This window comes from Pholcus phalangioides, unplaced genomic scaffold (genome assembly GCF_987345545.1).
Source record: "Pholcus phalangioides strain wild (caught in Gottingen) unplaced genomic scaffold, Ppha-v1.0 ptg000010l_1, whole genome shotgun sequence".
NCBI lineage: Eukaryota > Metazoa > Arthropoda > Arachnida > Araneae > Pholcidae > Pholcus > Pholcus phalangioides.
Genome location: NW_028301603.1, coordinates 28,446,087 through 28,468,826, shown reverse-complemented (window position 1 = coordinate 28,468,826; position 22,740 = coordinate 28,446,087). Strand labels below are relative to the sequence as shown.

The window sequence follows — 22,740 nt, the reverse complement described above, 5'->3', positions numbered from 1 at the left end:
TGCAGCTTATGTTAAAATAACACGAATTCACGATTCAAAGTGAGTGTTTTTTTTTTATCAAGCTTGACAAAATTAACATTTTAACTAAAACGACGAAATAGCCACATATTATGGAAAAAATAATTCGGTCCCGTAAGGGGCCGTTCACGTATTACGTCATCATCGATGGGGGGGGGTTTCCGATTTGCTGGCTTTTGGTGACAAGGGGGGAGGGGGGGTTGGATAATGCTTACGTCACCAACCACCCTTCATGAAAATATTAGTTAGGATTCAGAGGGGCAGAGCTGATGACGAAATTTTGCTGACGAGGGAGGGGAGATGGTCAGCGTTTTGCAGACTTTTGCTGGGGAGGGGGTCAAAAATGGCTAAACATTTGCTTACGCAATACTTGAACGGCCCCTAAGATATGGAACATATGGTCAAACTATGTGCCAATTCACAAAAATATACAGTATATACATATTTTTAAACACTTTTCATAACTACAAATTTCGATTCTTGTTCCGCAAGGAGAATGCGAACTTTTGGGGCACCCTGTATATTGAACAAATATCCAACATTTGTTAATAAGGGTTCCGCGGAATAGACTCGTAATCATTAAGGGTTCCGCGCGAGCGCACTTTCACGTTGGAAAACCCTGATATAGAGTACTTTAAGATGAGGCATGAGTAGGGAGTGGGAGAGAAAGCATGTGAACCCGTGTTTAAAATACAAAAGGCAGCCAGCTTTGGGGGCCCCTAAAAATTTGTTGTGCCCCGTTTGCCCATGCGAGGAACAGGCCCCTGGGGATTTTAAAAAAAAAAAGAAATCGCGGCGGAAATGCAATTTTTAGCGACGACATCGCAATCTTGTTTTTGTTGTTCGAACACATACTGATCGATCATCTCCGGCGATTAGTGAACACTTTAAAGATCTTTATTTATTTGAACACACGGGGGAAACGCACGGTCACTCCCTCTCCCAAACCATCCTTTTGATCTTGAAAATATTCAGAGAGGAAAGAGAAAAATAATAATCTGTGGTGATAAGAGAGAGATAATGAAGGAGATAAGGCAAGAGGGGGGAAAAAACAACCACCACCGCCACATCACGGGAAAAAAATAACCGTGACATAGCGATATCTATGCCACACAACATATAAAACGCCGACCGATATCCACGCCATCTACGAGCAACGGTATATAAAACCATTGCCTTGAAAATATTTGGTCAGATAAGGGGTTGTTGTGGTGGTGTTTTTTTTTTTTCAGTGAGTTCCGTTTGACACCCGAATTGTTTGGTTATGTTTACATCGTCATCGTCGTCGCATCTGTTATCGTAGTCGGTGCGCACTCCCTTTGTCAACAGCTATTACTGTTGTTGTTATTGATATTATTACTAATTATCATCATCATTACCTGTAACATCTTGTCAAGTAAGTTGTTTATAATGTTATACCGATAATTTTTTAATTAGTAGCAATCACAGGTGCCGACATGAAGAAAATATAGGGGGGGGGGGCGCCTGTGAAAGTTGTCCCGTATATACGGGACTAAAGAGCATAAGCAGAAGAGGGAGAGTGCATTACATTGTTCTTTCAGAAATTACTGGGAAGAGGAAGGAAGGGCTGAAATAGCCTCGCCCCTATGTTCCGGCGCCTATGGTAGCGACTGAGCCACGATCGTACCTTGTTCGTGTGTGACACTCGGGTACTTTGAAATAAGGGCCGTAACTTAAGGGTCTGGAGCAGAGGCTTTCAATCTTTCCCCAGTCGCGAGAACTGCCTATACCCATCATTAAAAGAGCACCCTTATGGAAAATTTTAACACGAATGCATGAAACGACAATGGGTTCAATCCTTGAAAGCAGTTCCTCCAAGGAGTTGAAACGTTGGCGAGCACGAAATCGGACACGAGCATCGAGCGCTCTGGGTACTTCAGGGAGCACCGTGGTGAAAATGCCTGGTCTAGGATCACAAATCGAGAGCAGACTTGAACAGTTAAGGAGGGGAAAGGGGAGGCACGATGATGATGTCAATAATTCATGAGTTGGCTCCTTCATGGGGGTGGGGGGGGGACATGGACCAGTATCTCCGAACATAGTCAGGGTAGTTTTTCTGGAGGGGGCCCCCCCACACTCGAAGTTGATGTTGCGACGGCGTATTTTGTTTCAACTAAAATTCGATATCCCCTGAAGACTAATTCCCGGAGCACCTTTCCCCCCCAGTTAAGGCACTGGTCACCTCGTCTATGCGGAAACGGTGTTTTTGGATATCCATTAATTTTCTGTCCTTTCGCAATTCTTTACCGTAGTGAAATTTGATACTACTGTCAAACTCTGCTATAACGTTAATATCCAAATGAATCCACTTGAGCAGTCGCTTCTACCTTGTGGTACCCGTACACTGTTCTAGACCCGGGGTCTAGTGGGTGGCCCTCAACCTAAGGTCCTATGCCCCGCCCCCTTGCGGTCTTAGGATGCTCTACGGAGAGCCCACTGGTGGAAATCAGGTGAAAATTTAGCCACGAAAGGTTGTTTGGGGGGGGGGGGGGCCTAGAGAGCTGTGAAAAAAAAAAATATTCTGCTCTGAAGAAATAAGATTTCGCGTGAAGTATGGAAGGTAAAAACGTGACTAACATGGACCACACAGAGAAATAGGCCAACACTGGGGGGGGGGGCGGTAGAGAGCGGTCTTCTTCCCCGTTCCCCGAAAAATTTATTAGCATACGCGGAAAGGTTAAGGTGGAAAATCCGCCCCCGCCATCCCCCATTCGAAAAGCCTATATGCCCTTATGCACAAATGTTGGGGGCCCCCCGGTACGATCACTTTTTTTTTTCACGCTATAAATTCACTACAGACGGGGAGTCCGCCAAAGGTCCCAGTCTAGGGCTCTACTGCAGATTGTGGGGTGGGGGGGGGCATGGTAATAACTTTCAGAATCCAGCACAGCTACCTATAGAACCTACAACATTTCAACGCATTGGGCCCATCCGGGCACCGACATGTAGAATGCATTGGAGGGGGGGGCCTGAAAGTGCTGGTCGGCACGCACATACGGGACTCAAGCGAGTACGCAGGAGAGGGAAGGTGCATTTCATAGTTTTTCAGAAATTATTGGGGGTGGGGGGGGGAAGAGTCTCACAGCTGCCCCCTTACAAAATTTATATGGGGGAATCAAATAGACTCAGCCCCTAAGTTCCGGAGGGCGCCTATCCCCCATAAGCGGAGATAGACCCCACGCCCCCCCACCCCCGTATCTCCGCCCATGCTATCCCCGGAGGCATCGTGCCCATAGAAGACCTAGACGATGAGATCTGATCTTCGCGAGTAAGTAGCTAAGTATATATTAACTGTTACTTACTGCTGAGCATGAGGTCCAAGAACACAACTTTGCTCGGGGACTTCTGATAATTGAGACTGCCCCGCATACAACCCCCGCAAGAAAGAAGCTCACTCTGAACTCTAGCTCCGGGTAGCAACTGACCCAGGTCGGGAGGAATTGTGTGAGCTCGTTGGAGTCCCGTATATTTTACGGGAAGACTAATTTTTCCTATTTAATTCGGCTTTTGACCCATCCCCCGGATCCACTCCTGCCCCACGGGTCCTCATCTTTTTTTTGTGGTTCCCGACTTCGAGGCGCAAACGCGATGCGATCTCCCCGTTAAGGGTCTGGATTCAAATCTACAGACGCGGCATACATTCTTTTAAAATATCTGTCTGCGCTGCGCAACCACGATACGATATATACGAATACGTGCATCGATTTTATGTCAAAGAAAAGGTCGCCGTGTGTCTGTAGATGTGAATCCACCCTGAAAAGTCACGCCACAGGGAGCGACAGGCCTACAACGGCACAAATATTCAATCATTACATTCAATTCACAATTTGAAATGTGGATGGCAGCATTACAAATTCACACACAATATATACTCACCAAGTCTGTTAAGTATACACGCACTAACACTTCCGGCCCAACTCAATCGGTAACAATTTGCCCTAGGCGATAGACCGGAGTTGTGATCCGTTTGAAAGAAAGACAATGGGGGAGGGGGGAGGTGTCCAGATCGAACGATAAAATTTTTGCTCACTTTAAATTTATTTCAGACGAGGGAGGGGGGGTGGAAAATCCCCCCCCCCTTGAAGAGCTTGGTATCAACTTATGGGGGACCCTGGACAAGACGCAGCCACGAGCATCGGCGGAGATAGACTAAAAAGTCTGTGGGGGAGGGGAGCGGCGGCATGATGATGCCTGTTTATATACAGGGCGTCCATAATTAAAGGATCCTATTTTAAAGTAGCCTACAGACGAGACCAGTTATCAGAAAATTGTTTTCATGAAGTGATGGGAATTTGTTTCGGGGGGTAGATGCACATGTCGCCACCAGAGGGCGTTTTATTAAGAAATTAGACATTTAGGCAAACGTTTACAATTTTAACAATTGCCAAAACATGTTCCCCCATCATTTTCCACAACTGACCGAAGTGTGTGTGCGGGGAAATGTTCAGCACGTGGCGTGAAATGCTGCCTTTAAGGTGAGGTGAAGTTCTTGGATTGTCGCGACTTAGACGTTTCAAATGCCCCCAAAGCCAAAAATCGCATGGATTAAGGTTCGGGAAGGTTATAGATTAGGGAAGTGTCGGCTGTTGACACGTTCTTCTGTAAAATGTGTTACACACTACAATGTGTGGAGGAACTCCGTCTCGCCCTAAGGACGCGTCAGCAGATAAGGATTGCGCATATAAAGATTGCGTCTGTAAGCACAGGAGTAGATAGACTTGAAAGTCTGGGGGGAGGGCACGGTGATGTATATGCACTCTTAAGACATGCACGCTTCCGACACAACTCATTCGGTAGTAAATTGCCCGTGACGATAGACCGGGGTTGCGCTGAATTTGAAAGAAACAAGCAAATTTAACGATGGCACACTGCATATTCCGACATGCACCAGTTGATCGAAAGTTTCTAGGAGATGCATTTTGTTCGGTACATAAGGCCGCAACAGACAAAATGCCCAACGAAGTAGCTGAAAAAAGCAGTGCGTACGAGTAACAGCTAGCATGTGAACGTCACAACATAAGATTCCGTGCGTGCTAATAGGCTAGCTTTTGAATTTAAATGAGTTGAGAGCGCATGAACTGATTGAAATGTGTAGCACACGAGTAGAAACAGCGTCTACAGCAGCTGATTTTTTTTTTTTTAGGCACTTCGTATACATTCCTCTACGGAATCTCTAAAGAATCGGCACATGCCGGAATGTGTGTGTTCTGAGTGTATGCTTGGCCCCTCACGTATTTACGTTGTCGAGTTGCGTTTGTTTCGTGTTCATGCTGCCATATGGCTTCCATTTTCTGAAGTAAAGATGGAAATGCTGGAATTTTCATGTTTTGTAAGTATCGTGTTGTAGGCCTGCCTACTCTCAGCGGAGAGACTTTTTTCAAATGAGAGACCGGCTCACATTCGTGCCTCGAAGCTGGAAAACCAACCCGTGAGATATAGCTATGGTGCTCGGAGGATGAGCTCGTACAGCGAGCTACGGTGCTCGATGCAGAGATGACGGTTCTTTCAATCTCTTAATACGAGGACTTTCATCATGGTGCGGTTTGGCTGGCTAATCAACCCTCACAAACGCTCAACAACTAGTACATGATTAAGATAATATATTTATTTTTTTATATACTTTAGCGAATGTATATTATATTATGATGTGTGTATATATAATACTGTCCCCCAGTTTTATTTATTTATTCAACATTGATTGACCGAGGCCTATACAAGAGAATGCGGAATTTTTATACATGGCGAAAGTGACAATTGATGGTACGAAAGAATTCGGAAATCGTGGTGCAATCTACAATATTTGATGGTAGGTTGTTCCAGTCGATAATAGTTCTTGGGGAAAAGCTAAATTTGTGACAATCTGAAGAGGCAAAGATGGGCTGTAATTTTTGGGAATGATTGAGTCTAACAGAGAAATGAGAAGGTTTGATTAGAATATTGGAGGTGTCAATATTAAAAGTAGTGGGAAAAGGGGGTTACTGGAACAAAGGACTTAGTACAGTCAAGGCTAGGACCGGAAATAGGCGCAAAAGGCGTTCGATGTACGCATGCGCGCCAGGAGGTCCCGGTTTTATCCCCCCCCCCATTATAAAAGAGGAATGAACCCGTGTTCCACTTTCACTCCGATTAAAAAAAAAAAAATGGAAGATGTATACCGAAATCCGAAGAGTGAGGGTAGTTATGGTGGTGTCGAACCATTATATCGAGCTCTAAAAGGGGAATTTTCTCGAACAAAAATAAGAAAGTGGTTAGAAGGGGAAAAATCTTACACACTCCATCGTGAAAGAAGAAAAAAGTTCCCCAGGAACCGTATTATAGTTGGTGCAATGAATCAACAATTCCAGGCTGATTTAGTTGACATGAGAAACCTGGTAAAATACAACGACGGTTATCAGTATATCTTAACGTGTATTGATGTGTTGTCTAAATATGCTTGGGCCATCCCGCTCAAAGACAAAACGGGGCGGAGCGTGGTGAAAGCGTTTGATCAAATATTTGTCGAAAGGCAACCACATGTTCTGCAAACGGATAAAGGCACCGAATTCAAGAATAAGGTCTTCCAAAAGTTTCTGAAGGAAAAAGGGGTCAAGTTCTTTACGACAGAGGATGACGTCACAAAGGCTGCGATAGCAGAAAGGTTCAATAAAACGCTGAAATCGAGGATGTGGCGATACTTCACAGAAAATAACACGCATAGATACATAGACGTGTTACAAGATCTGGTTTTTGGGTATAATAATAAGTTTCACAGGAGTATAATGATGAGTCCTACCGAAGTTAATAAAGAAAACGAAAAGAGGGTGTGGGACAACCTCTATGGGAAGAAAAAGGTTAAAAAAGTAAAACAAAAGTTTTTTATCGGCGACCAGGTTCGTATTTCTCGTACGAAACACCCTTTTGAAAAGGGATACGAGTCTAATTTTACACATGAAGTTTTCGTGGTGGATGAATACATACCGAGGGAGATACCCGTCTACAGACTAAAAGATTTGATGGGTGAAAAAATTAAAGGGACATTTTACGAACATGAAATGACGAAGACCACACTAGAAGACACCTTTCCTATAGAAAAAATTCTAAGAAAAAGGAAGAGGCAAGGTAAAACAGAGCTACTCGTAAAGTGGATGCATTATCCAGAAAAGTTTATATCATGGATATAAATACAGCGACTCAATCCATCTTTACTCATTTCAACAAGATGGCTTCGTTCTACTTAACGCTCCCAAGCGATTCGAGCATGAATTTCTTTCCTGATAACACCCTTTCCAACTTCGTCACAAAACTCCCCAGCGCGTTAGAGTTTGATTCGGATATGGAAGTAGCTCTATCAGAGCTGATATTTCCCCATTCTTTCCACAACATAACGGAACGGTCTAACAGCTTTGAATTTAATTCTGGAGATGGAGTGATAAAAAAAGGTGTCATCCCTTGTGGTTTCTACGAGAGTACCACAGACCTGATTAAGGTGATGACGAGAAATTTTAGAAAGGAAGATATTGATTTGATTTTCAACAAAACCACGAAAAAAGTGAAGGTGGCTACGAGGAAAGGTGCTAAGTTAATTCTACATACAGGAATAGCAGAGAATCTAGGTTTTGAACCCGGTGAGATAAAAGGAATGATGATAGAGGGGCCTTTCACGGCTGATCCGAAACTAGACTTTCATCTGTTGTACGTTTATTGTGATATAGTCGAACCGCAGATTGTCGGCAACACCTTTGCCCCGTTATTAAGAATCGTAAAAACCGAAGGACACGATGGCGACATCGTCAACGCAGCCTTCGAGAGGGGTCACTACATCCCTCTAGCCCGAAGGAGTTTTGAAACAGTTCACATTCATATAAGGACGCACACAGGTCATCTCGTGTCATTTGAACGTGGGAAGGTGATAGTTAAACTCCACTTCCGACTGAAACATTTATGATGTCTTACCGCCCGTATCGCTGTTGTATAGACAGCGTAACTGATTATTACGTCAACCAAGCGGGTCAAGGTCTTGGATATTATCAGGGTATACCACTGCAACGGGGTTACGGTTTCGGTTCAATATTCAGCTCCCTTTTCCGATCGGCTATGCCTTTGTTCAAAAAAGGAGCGAAGGCTCTTGGCCGTCAGGTTCTCAGGTCAGGTGTAGATTTTGCCAATGACGTCGTACAAGGTAGAGATTTGAAAACAGCTGCGGTGGAAAGAGCAAAAGAGGCTGGTCGCTTGCTGAGTGATAAAGCTTCTACGAAAGTTAAAACAATGCTCGGAGGACATAAAAGGAAACGCTTAGCGAGAAAAAACGTCATTCGTAAGAAAGCTAGGAAGGCAACAGCACCCGATATTTTCGATTGAGAAGATGGCTCTCATCATGACAAACTCACCCGAGTGTCTCAAAAGCGAAGTAGATTTGTTCGCTTTACCCCCTACTCAAACCGCCATAGAAGGTGGAGAATGGATTGAATTTCTCCCACTTTCCAGTATTAAAGACGGTCCGATTGAGTTCAACATTACAGGTAGCACCGAAGATTACATAGACCTATCTTCCACACAACTACACGTCAAGTTGAGGGTCACAAAGAAGGACGGTAAACCACTTCTTGATACCGACCTAGTTTCTCCTGCGAATCTACCGCTACATTCCCTCTTCTCCCAAGTGGACGTCTCTCTCAATGGTAGGAATATCACGAATTCGTCTCACACCTACCCTTACAGAGCCTATATCGAAACTTTGCTGAACTATGGTCGAGATGCGAAGATGGGTCCCCTCACTATGGAAGGTTTCCACAAGGACACTGCAGGTTCCATGGCCGACCACGAAAATAACGAAGGTATGAAAGAGCGGTCAAAACACATTGCAAACAGCAGATCTTACGACCTATTGGGAAGAGTACACTGTTCACTTTTTTTTCAACAAAGACTGTTACTCAACTTGGTAGATGTTAAACTTAGATTAGTGCGTTCGAAACCATCGTTTTTTCTAATATCCTCGACAGCTGATTATAACGTGCACATAGATCATGCCAGCCTCTTTGTAAGGAAGGTGAGAGTTAACCCAGCTGTTGCCATCGGGCATGCTAAAGCATTGGAGAAGACCACTGCGAAATACCCTATCAATAGAGTACTTTGTAAGGTTTACTCTGTGGCACAGGGAAGCATGTCATTCGTCCAAGACAATGTGTATCTGGGTGCAATGCCTCAACGAGTTATCATCGGCCTAGTTGACAATGAATCTTTCAACGGTACATTTAGAAGCAACCCGTTCGATTTCAAGCATTACGATCTCAACTTCGTCTCCGTATATGTTGATGGTCGACCAGTCCCCCACAAACCCCTAGAGCCTAACTTTGAGACCGGAAACACCGTAAGAGCCTACAATAACCTGTTTCGAGTCGAGGAAGATCGTGGCATAGACATAACCAGAGAAGAATTTCATAGTGGTTACACTCTATTTTGTTTCTCCCTACTCCCCGACCAGAGCGACTGCGGACACTTACACTTGGTGAAACATAGTAATCTACGTGTGGAACTAAAGTTTGCGAAAGCACTACCTAAAACCATCTCGGTAATCATATATGGTGAGTTTCAGAACCTTATAGAGATAACAAAATCGAGAAGTGTATTGTGCGATTTCTCTGGCTGATGGATTCCGAACAGATTCGTCGAGCACTCCGCAGAGACCCGAAAACGAAAAAAGTTTTCAGGAACGTTTACGCTAGTGACGCGTTGCCTTCGAGAATACGAAATTATCCTACAGCTCTGATCGTTAACACAGATACCAGTGCAGAGTCTGGAACACATTGGTTGGCTATATATCTTCATGACAATTTGACCGCGGAGTTTTTTGACTCATTCGGAAGACATCCTTCAAACTTTCAGAAAGGTAATATCACGAAATTCCTGAGAAGATATCAACGACTCACCTACAATGACGTGGCGCTGCAGTCAGCTGATACCCAAGTTTGTGGCTATTATGTTATTTATTACGTGTACTGTAAATGTATGGGTGAAAGTATGAATTCTATTGTATCTCGCTTCAATGTGAACAACGATTTACGTGTGTTTAACTTTGTAAGAAAATACTTTTCTTTTTAATAAAATTGATTTGCACAACTCATGTCTCATCATTTTTCACGATGGAACCGTTAACGTTACACCATCCATTCACTGCCGTCTGTGCAGGTGCAAGCGGTAGCGGGAAAACATATTTTTTAAAGGGTCTGCTCGAACATCGTGAAAGGCTTATCAAACCTTTACCGAAACGCGTGATATGGTTTTACGGAGAATCTCAGCCACTGCACGAGGAAATTAGAGATGTTGAATTCCGAGACGATTGTAATTTCGAGGGAGTCTCCAATGCCTTACTGATTTTCGATGATTTTATGTCAGAGTTATCGGGAGAAGAGAAAATGGTTAAGCTATTTACTAAGTATAGCCACCATCGAAATTTATCGGTTATCTTTGTAACTCAGAATTTCTTTCATAAGAAACTGCGGGAAATAACGCTAAACGCGCATTATATTTTCCTGTTTAAAAACCGGAGGGATTTGAACCAAATCACCCATTTGGGGAGACAGTTGTATCCTACGAAATTAAATTTTTTCGAAGAAAGTTACGCAGATGCAACGAAATCTCCGTATTCATATTTATCGATCGATCTTAGGCAAGAAACGGATGAAAAAATGCGTTTACGCACCAACGTGTTACCCACGCAAACGCAGTATGTCTATCAACCGAGACGTTAAAAGACTGGGTACGTCAGCGACACTATTTATTCAACGATATGTCCGCGAGGAAGCAACAAGTGCTGAGATTGTTAAGCGGATGTCCTCAAAGACAACGTAAAGAATTATTGAAGCGGTTACCAAATTCTGACATCAAAACCGTTTGTGAATGTGCATTGAATTTACTGCATGGTAATATCCCAATATCCACCCTCCAAAAAGCTAAACTTCAAAAGTATAAAGGTTTGCTCCGTACGTTAGCAAAGAGGAAAACACCTCTTTATAAAAAGAGAAAGATCCTCATACAAAAAGGTGGTTTCCTTCAAGTTCTTTTACCCGCTGCAATCGGTTTGATTTCAAGTCTGATAGGACATGGAATTCGCTAAAAAAGTTATGGTACTTGTTCCAGAAGATAGAATGAACCGCCATGTTATTAAAGAGCCGCAGCTTACGGAACTAGATACTGAAATGGCGAAGATACTGAACAGTGAATTACCGAACGAGGTTAAAATAAAGTTTTATCAACAGATTTTGAACAAGAGGAATACTGCCTTAGGAAACAATTCGCCACTCGACCGTTTCGATGAAGAAGAAGAAGAACCTAAAATGCGCGATCTCAGTAAACCGCCGTTGAAGAAAAGTGCATCATCTGATATATTGTTAAATTTACCGAAATCTCACCGTGAAATATCGGGAAAAATTATAAGTCACCTTAAAGATTACCCAAATGTTATCAAATGGTCACCGAGCGGTCAGCTTGTGTATAAAGGGGTGGAGATAGATAATACAAATATTTCCGAACTGTTATCCAGTGTCGTGAGCATTCAAAAAAAGAAACCTGTTCCGGGTGAGAAAGAGTTTCTTCAAGGTTTATACGAGATAAGTTTACCGCATTATTACATAAGAAATAAAAAATATATGAAAAGATGGCTTGAGTTGTAAAAAACGTACTGGAAATAAAGATTTTCTTCTCTGAATTGTGTCTCCTGTTGTTAAAAAAAAAACACACACACACAATCGTTTAGAAACATGTACAATAAGCATTTATTTTTCTGTTGGTTACATCAACTTTCTTCTTCTCCGTGGGGATTAATCGCGTGGTGTCCATAAGCTAATGTTGAGACCCCATCATCTAATATATAGCGTTTGTCATCAAGGGGACAAAGACTTACTTTTCGTACCATGGTTGTGTGGAGTTGGTGCTTAGTGTTCGTGATTTTTACCATCGTATGTCTGTACCGCACTTGATCGAAAAGCGAAGACTTGTACAGCTCATGATGCAGTTGATTGCGGGAAACGGTTTTGCTGACTCCCTTGGCCGTTTTCTTGTTTTCCTTAGCCGTAACAATGCTGTACATTTTTGAACGAAGACCGACAAACGATAGAATGGGGTCACCGGGGCATTCGTCCTTCATCAACCCGAGCACTGCTTTGTTATGAGGGTTGTAAAGGGTGTGATTTGGAGGAAAATTTGAAGTGTCGAATTCGTCCATGTTGGATTTTATCACGCGGTGTAGATTTTGGGTTTCGATTGCATACGTTAGCGAATCTGTGTCGGTGAAGAGAAGTTGCGCTTTTTCTCCGAACCGTGATTTAACCCACCGATAGTGAAAATCATAAATTTTGATTTTACTCACGTCCAGAACTACGAAACCCACATACATAGGACGAACTAATTTCAGTTTTAACCTTTTCATTTTTATGGCAACCAATCCATTGCTAAAAATTCTGAAGGCTTCAAAGGCTGGGGATGCAATTAATTTTTTAGCTTTTTTCTCCTTATGCACAATTTTTACGTTAACATGCTTCCGCTGGTTTTCCATGGTTTTCCCGAATACTGCATTGTTCATCAGTTTGAAGAACGATTTTTCGAAATCGTTCGAAGCTGATTGACGGCGTTCGGTATTAAAGTCAATGTACGGTTTCAACCACGGTTTTTGATTGAACTCTATAACCCTTTTTATATATTTTATTTTGAGACCGAGGGTGAGGTAGAGTTGGAGGTTGCGATAATGTACTACATAGTTTTCTTTGTCGTATAAATTGGGAACTAGCTTTGTGCATTCGGACGGTTTCCCCTCCGGGTTAATTTTCCCCCACACGCTCTTCATATGGTTTGAAAACAACTTTTCTGTTATCACCATGTTTTCAGGTGCTAGCGGATAATCGTTATGGTCATTGTGAAGTTCTTTGGGGTATTCTAGCCCGACTTCCAAGACATATCCTTTCGGAGAGTCCTCGGGAACGTTTGCGATGTCTATGTTAGATATTTCCTCTGTGCTCAACCATCGGAAACCTGAATATGGTAGGTATTGGGACATAGCGTAACCATAAAGGTTATTTGCATCCCAATACACTATTTCTTTGGTCGGTTGATTGGGTTCAAACTGTTCGCTGTATCGGCTGTTAGCCTCAGCGTAACGATGGGTGATCATAGAAACACCTCCTCTAATACCGGATTCAAAAAACAAATGCATGTCTATGTCTGTGAGAAGTTCCAAATTAATATCGGTCATCCTCAGACATGCCGAAAAAGCCAAACCAGGGCCTGTATACATATGCGCAGGGTCAATTTTGTAATAGCTCATGCTAAGGTTCCTGAAACGTTCGAACACGTCTGCTAGTAAAAGCACGTCTGATTTTACGTAAAGGTCATGATAATCACCGAGATGTTGAATGCCGAATTTTTCCCATACGAGTTGTGCATGAGTGTAATCATCCACACTTATATCGGTTCCAGTTAGACTGCTGAAGAAAGCTTCGCGGGGTGGTAATTCAGTCTCTGAAAATCGAGAGAACGAGTCGATGTACTCGTACGGGTACACCCCTTTCCTCACAAGTAGGTCAGCATCTTCGAAAATGCTGTCAGTCAATCGAAAATCTGAACGGGTAAGATTGCCAACCAACTTATCTAAAGAAGCCGGTAGGAATTGAAATGAGTCTAAGAAACGTAAATCCCCAATCGAGAAAGAAATGTATTTCTCCAAATTATTAGGGATGACTGAGATATCCTGATCTTTGAAGAGCCCTGCCGCCTGCATGACTAGATGACTGTCATACCCTCTCAAATTATGTATTATTACAGGTACATGGTTAGAATATTTCAGCTGTAAATTGCACGCGTTATGCAACGCTGCAACGAACTCACCCGATATGTGGTCATGGTGTCGAACTCTATCACCACCCAACGGTTTCTCACACGTCATACATACAACAGCATCCTGAAATTTTTTCTCGTCTTCTTGGGATATGTTAAGGGGCTTCACGGTGTTAAGAATGTTTTGAATGCTAGCGTTCTCCTTCACCAGCATGTGAAGGAATACCTGCACGCAATCTTCTCCTCTATACACCACTGGGGGTTTATAAAGTGTGGTGTCAGGGCCTACTATAATATAACTGAAACCACTTGGTACATGTTTTTCTGTGTGGGTAGTGGATGAGTGTGTTGGGTTCGGAGTACAGCAAGAAATTTTCTCTAAGATACACTCAAAGTCAGCGTAAATCGTGAAAGGAACACGTAGCTGATACTGGTGCTGAGTGAATCTAAGCCATTTTTCATCTTCATTAGGCATACATATTCGTTGTAGACCGTGAGGTTTGCAATACTCTTTATGTTCGACCAACAAATTTTCTCTAGAAAACCTGTGTAGACAGTAAGGACAATAGAACCGAGCACCTTTATGCTTAGTTAGAGGGGATAACAACCTACTCATGTTTTTTATTAGACTGTAATGACTGGTATTTTCGTTACATATGTATAGCAAGTCAACGTGGTGAAGACGTTGGGTTGCCTCTGTCACCCTCATCGTGAAGATTTCATTATCCGCTAACCCATAGACATTGACAGAAATGTGTGGGTTCTGTTCTTCAAAGCGATTTATTTGGGTTATTTTGACTGGGAGCTCTATCCCACCCATGTTCAACTCATGCTCGAACTGTAGATATTTTGATACTCGTTGCGGATTCTCGTCTTGGGGGTGAAGGGCTGCTAATACACTCCAAATAAAACATTTATTATCCGTGTTTGAGATGTTTATAATCGCTTTTCTGTTCACGATTGATGGAGGTATGGGTAAGTAAGAAGCTGCTGCTAATGGGTTGTAGGCAGCTATATTCAGGTCTAATTTTAAAACCTTATCAAAGACCCACCCGCTGCCCATTCTTGTAAACTCGTCGAGCGAAGACAGAATTTTTTTGATAGCTGAATCTATCTTATCACCGAGTTCATCCTCAGAATGTATGAGTTCCACTCTCGAGCGGAAAAAAGGTTGTATAAATTCAATTTCATTGGATTCTGTTCTTCTTGAGAAGAGAACGTTCAGCACAATATAAAATTTAAGAGCCTTTTTCACACCTACTTCCCGGAGTATGATGTTTTGTATTTCGACTCGAACCTCGTTAAAGAAAAGAATGGGGTCATATGCGTTATCGGAAGTTGGTTCTATCACTATAACTGTGAAAGTGTTCAACGCATCTTCCTGTTGGTTTGGGGGAGCACCCGCCCCATGAAAGCATTGCCGCTCGTGATTTCGTCTGTTATCGCCTCGGGAAAAGCGTCTGCTGCATTTTCTACAAGTAAAAATTTTTTCTTTTGAGTGGATTCTTGTATGTCGACGTAAATCATGTAGCCTTTTAAACACCTTACCACAAGTCTTGCAAGAGTTCGGTTGCGCATCCTGAAAGCAGAAATGCAACAACGTCTGAGAAATAATAATAAAATTCTCGAATCCTTTCATGTGTTTAAGTTTTTCCCTCAGTAATCTATAAACTTGATTACTTACCGTCTGTTTCGATGTGCCCGGCAAACAACCATCTTGTTCATGAGAATTCGATTGCGCATCCTGAAAGCAGAAATGCAACAACGTCTGAGAAATAATAATAAAATTCTCGAATCCTTTCATATGTTTAAGTTTTTTCCTCAGTAATCTATAAATTTGATTACTTACCGTCTGTTTCGATGTGCCTGGCAAGCAACCATCTTGTTCATGAGAGTTCGATTGCGCATCCTGAAAGTAGAAATGCAACAACGTCTGAGAAATAATAATACAAACAGATAAAATACCTGACGAAGTGGGTACAAAAAATCTATTCATTTTATCTAAAATAATACACTATTCATATAAATAAAAATAGTTGTCTTATGGAAAAACAAAATACGTAAACATCAGGTACCCATAAGATTAAATGGCAACATCAAACACTATAATGAAAGAAACGGTCATGGTTGACGATATGGGAGAAAGACATTAATTTTATCGTTATGTGATTTTTATCTCAATCGATTCTTATGTCAGACATATCATTGACTATCCATACTGAAGTTGCCTTGTGCAGACATGGTTAATTATTATCTGTTTAATATGCATAAAAATGTGGAATTTTGATTTATGGTTTTTAAGTTTTTTCTCTTCTGGGAAAAAAATATTTCTGACCTGTTCTCAATTAATGTAACTCTTAAGTTGTTCACATCTCTCATATAGCACATCGATTTGAGTCACTGAGTATATAAGCGACTTTGAAGTAATATTCACAGGAAAACTCTTAGGGAAACATTGGAGTTCATTCTCCAAGATCAGATCTTGGTTTACCAGAAAATACCGGTCCTTTTTTATAAAACTTTTACTTCGTTTCTTAACCCATTAACGCCGGTTGGTATGGAAATTTGCCATTCGAAATTTTAATTTTTTCCTTTGTCAATAAATGGCTGAAGTGGTATCCTCATTATTTTTGTTATTCTCCGTTAATGGGTAAATACGAATTTTGAAAATATGTCTAATAGATTTGATTAAACGAGTAGAAAAATCTAACGCTAACAAACGTCAATCCGGAAAAGTTTTGCGCTTCATAAAATACTAGCTATAATACCCGACGTTGCCCGGGTTTTCTTCAATGAAGCTTTTTGGATCACTTGATATCTCCCTCTTTCTTTGAGGGACATGCAAACCGTGTCTAAGTTAACCAATATGATGACTCAGAAACGTAGAAATGTATATATTTTTTTTTTCCTTTCTTAAAGAGAGCTAGGTATTTCGACCCTTCTTTTTGAACTTCAAGTTATCCATCTGCCTATTTCAGCTTCCGCAAATGCTTGGTTAAAGCTGTGGAATTTCTTCGATGCACTTTATGGGTCCATAATTAATTTTAAAAACAACTTAAACTATATGAATTTATGCAGTTGAATATTAACGGAGACATTAATTTTCATGCTTGAGAAGATATAAATGAAAAGTTGAAAGCAATGTTATTGCATGAATATCCAACTCGAAAATAGTCCCGACTAATTACTTCGTATTTAATTTTTTTTGGGCTTCGTATCTCTAAACGGACTCAATATTTCAAAACTTGAGAATTCAATACAATTTTTTAAATGAATTATGTGGTGAAAAACCCCACTAAATTTCTGCATTTCTATAGTAAAATCAGCAATTTTAACACTGATTTCAATGAGGATCACCATTTTCCAGGTCCTCAAAGCGATGATGATTATAACGTCTATTCGAAAAGCCTCATTACTGGGAGTATTGAAAATGTAGCAAACCATTATAAAGGCATAAACTATTATACATACACTGACAGAAGTGACAAACCATTAATAAAGGCATATCTGAAACGTATTGTTAGGGAACCACGGTAACCAAAGCAAACGTTCTGAAAGTAATTGTTGAGACCCAAAACCCATTTGTTGCCAGACAGTTTTTCACCCATTTACCCAGGTCTGACAAAAGTAGCCTATTGTTTAAGTCGGGTCCCATTTGGTACATATGCAAAATTTGACGACGATCGATCTAAAATTGTAGATTTCCATAGAGAATATATACACACACAAAATCAATTTATATATAATGATATCCCCCCAAATACTTCAGATCTCATGTGACCAAAGTATGATTATTTTGAATCAAACTAGCCCCCTCCCCATTATAAAACCCTTTTTTCGGTGTTGATAAATATTTATTGTTCAATAAAATATAAGAGAATTTATACTCAGTTGGATACATAATATAGTAACCGTCAATGCTTTGCAATGTTCTAGAAACTTGGGAATTCATTGTCTATTAAAATATTTTGATTCAAATGCACAATGACAGAATTTCATAAATTCTACGAAAATTTTTTTTTCTTCCTATTATTTGAACTCTGATTTGTGAAAGTTAAAATGTTACTGGGTTGGATCTAATGTTTAGAGTTCAACCAGTCTTCCATATGGGTAACGTGTAATCCAGTATTAGAGAAAAATCCCTGTATTTGAACCGGAAAATTTAAACATTTCAAAATCAAGTCTTTCTTCAAACCCAAACATAACATATACTAATAAGTAATACTAATTAGAATTAATTGTAAAATAAATTTGAAGTAATAATATCAAAAGTACTTACAGTAACTTTCTGCTTTTTCGGAGAAGACGGTGTATCGAAGAAGTCTGGTTGCACTTCGCTAAAATGTTCTTCGATTTCGTAGAAGTCGCACAACGCGTTCAGTTCGTCAAGAGGTATGCCAAAGTCCAGAAAATCTTCGTTAAGATCCGACATCTTTCAAGTGAGGAGAGTTCATCAAGCGGATGGGGTTTTTATTTACCTAAGGGGGGGGGGGAAGAAGAAAGTTGATGGGGCTATTTCCCTCATAGCATCCAACAGGGTAGGGGATCTTTACGTGAATAGAGGTCCTTCACGCGTAAAATAAAGTTTTCAAAATCTAACTTGTTTAAAAAGTTCGGATGAACATTCAAATCCCTAGCAATACTCTTCATGTTAATTTTAGCGAACGCCCGGTTGAAATATCGCACGAGTCGTATGTCAAAAGATTGGCTTAAACAATCATGAGAACTCTGACCCGGGGCATCAAGATCGCATCCATCACACTGGAAGATGTCGTTGATACATTCCTCGAGCATGTCACTGAGTTTTTCAGCATATACAATTTCAGGATCCGCGGTCTCTGAAAATGATCCGTTTTTCTTCATGCAATCCTGCATGAAGTCGATGCACTTCACACGTCTTAAATACGACGAGCACTTCGCTGCCGGATCAGCTAACTTCATGAAACAATCGCGGTAGATTGTTATATAGTTCTTAGCCGTATTGAATGTACCGTCTTCTTTTTTGTAAATCGGTTGAAGCAACACCTTTTCTCCGTCTGACTTCACCAACAGATCTTCGCATACCACAAAAAAGAATACTTTTCGGGGTTCATTCGACATCATCTCCCGTAAGGTCTCAAATACGTAGGGCGTCATCGATATCCCTTTCTTTGTAGGGATAAGGGATCCATCTCCACCAGATTCAAACATTCGTAAGTGAACTTTTAAAGTATTTTTGAAGATGACTACCGATAGGTGTACGCCATCACATACGGGAAACATGCTCACTTCGCTGGGTGCTATTTTCGGACGTTTCATCGAGTTGGTCTCATCTTCCTTCTGAACACGTTTTACGGCGTTCATAGTATCCTTGCTGGATGTTGTTTCCATGGCAGATAACTGAAAATATAATGAAAAATATTTTATCGTCTATCTATAATTATTTAAAACGAAAATAAAATAGAATATAAGAAATATTAAATTTTTACTTACACGAGAGTTCGTGAAGACGTGGAACTACTTCAGGAGCAGCAGATGAAGCAACTGAAAATGAGGGTAGCACCTGTATAAATAGGTAGTTGGCGTTATCCGCTTGCGGAAGAAAATGCAGTGATTTAATATGAGAATGCTAGTGCGTTAGCAGGTGTTCGGACCGAAAGTAAAAGTGGCTTTTTGTCAGCGGTGAAAGTTTTCTTGGAAAAAAAGTATATGCTATATTCCCACAGGTTAACAGGTGTTCTATATCCAAAGGAAAGGCCAGCAAAAGTAGGTCGAGCAAGGTGCATCTTCTGAGAACGCCCCCCTTGAAAAAAAAGTATATCCCATATTCCCACAGGTTAACAGGTGTTCAATATCGAAAGTAAAAGTAGGTCGAGCAAGGTGCACCTTCTTGAGAACGTCCCCCGGGTGAACAGGTGCATAACGATCTTCTCCGAAAGTGAAAGTAGGGGACAGGTGCGATTTTCTTGAGAACATCATATTGGGTATTCTTTTATAACGGATCAATTATAATTTTCGTATGAAAAAAAGTCCTGTAGAATATATTCCCGAAGTTCAAGGACCCTATGAATAATCCCCCCCAAGAAGCACCTGACGCGCATGCGTACATCGAACGCCTTTTGCGCCTTTTTCCGGTCCTAGCCTTGACTGTACTAAGTCCTTTGTTCCAGTAACCCCCTTTTCCCACTACTATTAAAAAACCCATGGAGGATTTTGTAAAGAAAAGTTAAACGAGAGATAAGTCGAAGAGAGCGGTTGGATATTGAGTTGTCGCTTGAGTTCCGTTATGGAGACAGAAGACCAACAGTTAAAAATGAAACGAGTGGATTTATATTTTGGATAGATTCTAATTTGTCTATGTTGGTTTGGGTGTGGGGATTCCAGGCTCCACAGGCACAGGAGAGAACAGGGAGGATATATGTTTGGTAGCACAAGTGACGAACATTACGGGTGGAGTATTTCAGGTTACGGCGAAGGAAAAAAAGTTTTTGGAGACATTTATTAAAGATATAATCAATGTGAAGGTTCCAGCGAAGATCGGAAGAGATTATAATGCCCAGGTATTTATAATGGGAAACCTCAGATATCAAAGAGTCGTTTATAGAATAGGGGAAGTCGTGGTTTAATTATTGATTATGTGAAAAAAAAAATTTTCTTACACACCCATCCTCTGGGAAAGCTTCGATATCTCACTGAGATGCAAAGCGGGGGTGTGTCCGGTCTTCGATGGACAACGTGAGAATGTGCCGCTGGTCACTTGAATGATCTGGTAACGTGCCAGTTAATTCATTTTTACAAAATTAGCTTTGATGCCGAGGGTGTAGCATGTGTGCTGTATTGTAGTGTGTAGCTTGCTTTTCTCAATGTATGCAAAGTGTACTACAGTATTTCCTTCTTTTACGTTCGAGTGTACTCTAGCCCCAATGGGAGGAATCGTGTCAGTTTTTCTCTTCTAGCACATGAGAAAGAAATAGTTATACGCTACTTAGTTTATACCGCACGCCAAAATCTGGTCATATCTCCATACAGCAATCTACTACCGATCGAGTTGGGACGGAAATAAAGGCACCATCTATCACTGGTCGCCTCGGGTTCAGTGGCGGAAAAACTTTTTATCCACGTCCTTCTCTCTCTCTCCTCGGGTCCGAGGGCAATCTTCATGGTGTTAGACGAGCATCTTATATATACCGCTGAATCTCGTTATAACGAACTCCAGGAGACAGGAGAAATCCCTTCGTTACAACGAGATTTCATTTTTCATTATAAAGGAGCTCCAGGTTTTCGCATTATCCTTATGTAAACTCAACTGGGAGACTGAAAAAGCATTCGTTAAGAGGATATTTGCGCTATAACGGTATTCGACTGTACTAGCGGTTTACAGCCTTTTTCCGACTGTTTATTGACTCCCGTGACACAGCAGACAATGGCGTCAGAGCCACGGGTGCTCTGGGTATTATGCACTCACAATATTTCGTACTATGGGGGGGGGGGGGCGAAGCATCCCTATATAAAGCTTAAAGTTAGCACCCACAGGCAGGCGCGGATCCAGGGCGATGTGTCGGGAGGGACGACCAATTGTCAATAAGCAATCGACCAGTATTTACCAAGTTCGTAAAATCGAACAGCATTTTACATGACGGACAAATTTTCACCATAGTGTCAGGCTTTTTGAAGGGCCGATCGCCCCACTGCCTTCTGGATCTCTCGTACTCACTATTCTGAAACCCTTCCGACGCCTCCACCGCTGTGGTATAAAATCACTTATAATCACTTTTTCATTGTATCTAAACAAACGTCCCACTATCTCGGGGAGGACGTTTATCTTGAAACGGGGAGGGGGGTTCTTCAAGGTCACGTCTGACCGACCGTCACCCCGCCCTAAACTGAAATAGTCCACCTCTGAGAATTGTTATCTGAAAAGAGTTTGAAGGGCAAAACTATACTAAAGAGGGCATTGGAACTCCTTTCAGAGAGGATGGGATCAATCAGGGTAGTCCTTACCACACGCGGGGCCCTACGCTAAAAAAATTGCTACACTCCCGCAATAATTTTTACTGCTTATTAGAATATTTATCAACATTTCCGTAGTTGAAAGTGCGGCCGCATTGTTTTATTATAAAATAAAATTGATAAAGTATTTTGTTCATTTCTGGAAGTTTCCTACGTACATCGTACATGCTCTCCTAAAGGTTGAGCACACTTGACGCGTATCGTGTATGCAAGCCCCCCACTCCCCTTTCAAAGTGTGAAGCCCGGTGCCGCATCTGTCGTACGCTACTATAGGGCTGTATTACAGATTAGCTCTGCAATAAAAGTCACTATTCTGTTAGTTCCTGGGGAGTACACTGGATTGACTTCTGGAGGGTAAGGGGGGGGGAGACAAGGAATATCTTCCAGGGAGGACATGTTGAGTTATTAACCTTCAAAAAGCATTCCAAATTAACAAAGTGGTTAGGATATCGAAAGAAAATGCCTTTATACTCCTATTTTAATTTTTGTTCGTCTATGGGGAGCACAAGCCCTCTATTCCCCCCATTATACGTCTATGTTCACCACTAGAGCATAACTCTATTCAATCCGACACACAAAGATACTGTGTCTGGGTATACTGTTTCTTTTGCGGAGTGGGGGCGCAACCAAGGTCGTGGCTTAGAAAATATAGATTAAGAACCTCAAGGGCATCATGAATCTTATAAAGGTTGAAATTTTTATCGTATCAATACAACATAAATTCTGTGCTTTATTCCCCATAGGTCCCAGTTTCACGAAGGAATGGCCGAGCTCAGCAGTTACAGACCGATCAGTCCAAGTATCACGAGCAACAAGAGCGACAAAACAGACGGTGATGCCGGAATCGCAGACAAGTAGGTGTGGTTCAAATACGGTGGTTCTCAACCTGGGGGGAGGGGCGCCTTATGA

General features: G+C 41.5%; 3 protein-coding genes across 5 annotated transcripts in view; 2 read left to right on the top strand and 1 right to left on the bottom strand.

The window, feature by feature from the left end:
• Nucleotides 1-1,086: 1,086 nt before the first annotated feature.
• The window catches only part of LOC149081217 (equilibrative nucleoside transporter 1-like), a 44,487-nt gene continuing 22,833 nt past the window's right edge, over nt 1,087-22,740 (top strand). Inside the window, exons 1-2 of the mRNA XM_089238042.1 lie at nt 1,087-1,414; nt 22,575-22,685. Coding sequence (XP_089094168.1) covers nt 22,594-22,685 — 92 coding nt within the window. The 5' untranslated portion in view covers nt 1,087-1,414; nt 22,575-22,593. The remainder of the gene's footprint in view (nt 1,415-22,574; nt 22,686-22,740) is intronic.
• LOC149081219 (uncharacterized protein F54H12.2-like) lies at nt 8,381-9,664 on the top strand. The gene has a single exon (XM_089238308.1). The coding sequence runs from the start codon at nt 8,381-8,383 to the stop codon at nt 9,662-9,664; it is 1,284 nt and encodes a 427-aa protein (XP_089094434.1).
• Nucleotides 11,762-20,415, bottom strand: LOC149081218 (uncharacterized). 3 transcript variants are annotated; one of them, XM_089238040.1, is made up of 5 exons: nt 19,315-20,415; nt 18,122-19,221; nt 15,692-15,751; nt 15,527-15,586; nt 11,762-15,421 (listed from the first exon to the last, which is right to left on the bottom strand). In XM_089238040.1, exons 2-5 carry the CDS (start codon nt 18,272-18,274, stop codon nt 11,810-11,812), a joined length of 3,885 nt encoding a protein of 1,294 aa, XP_089094166.1. In that variant the 5' UTR covers nt 18,275-19,221; nt 19,315-20,415; the 3' UTR covers nt 11,762-11,809. The 3 variants fall into 3 exon arrangements, with proteins under 3 accessions (XP_089094166.1, XP_089094165.1, XP_089094167.1); XM_089238039.1 differs by having other exon boundaries at nt 11,762-15,586; XM_089238041.1 differs by lacking the exon at nt 15,527-15,586 and having other exon boundaries at nt 19,315-20,129.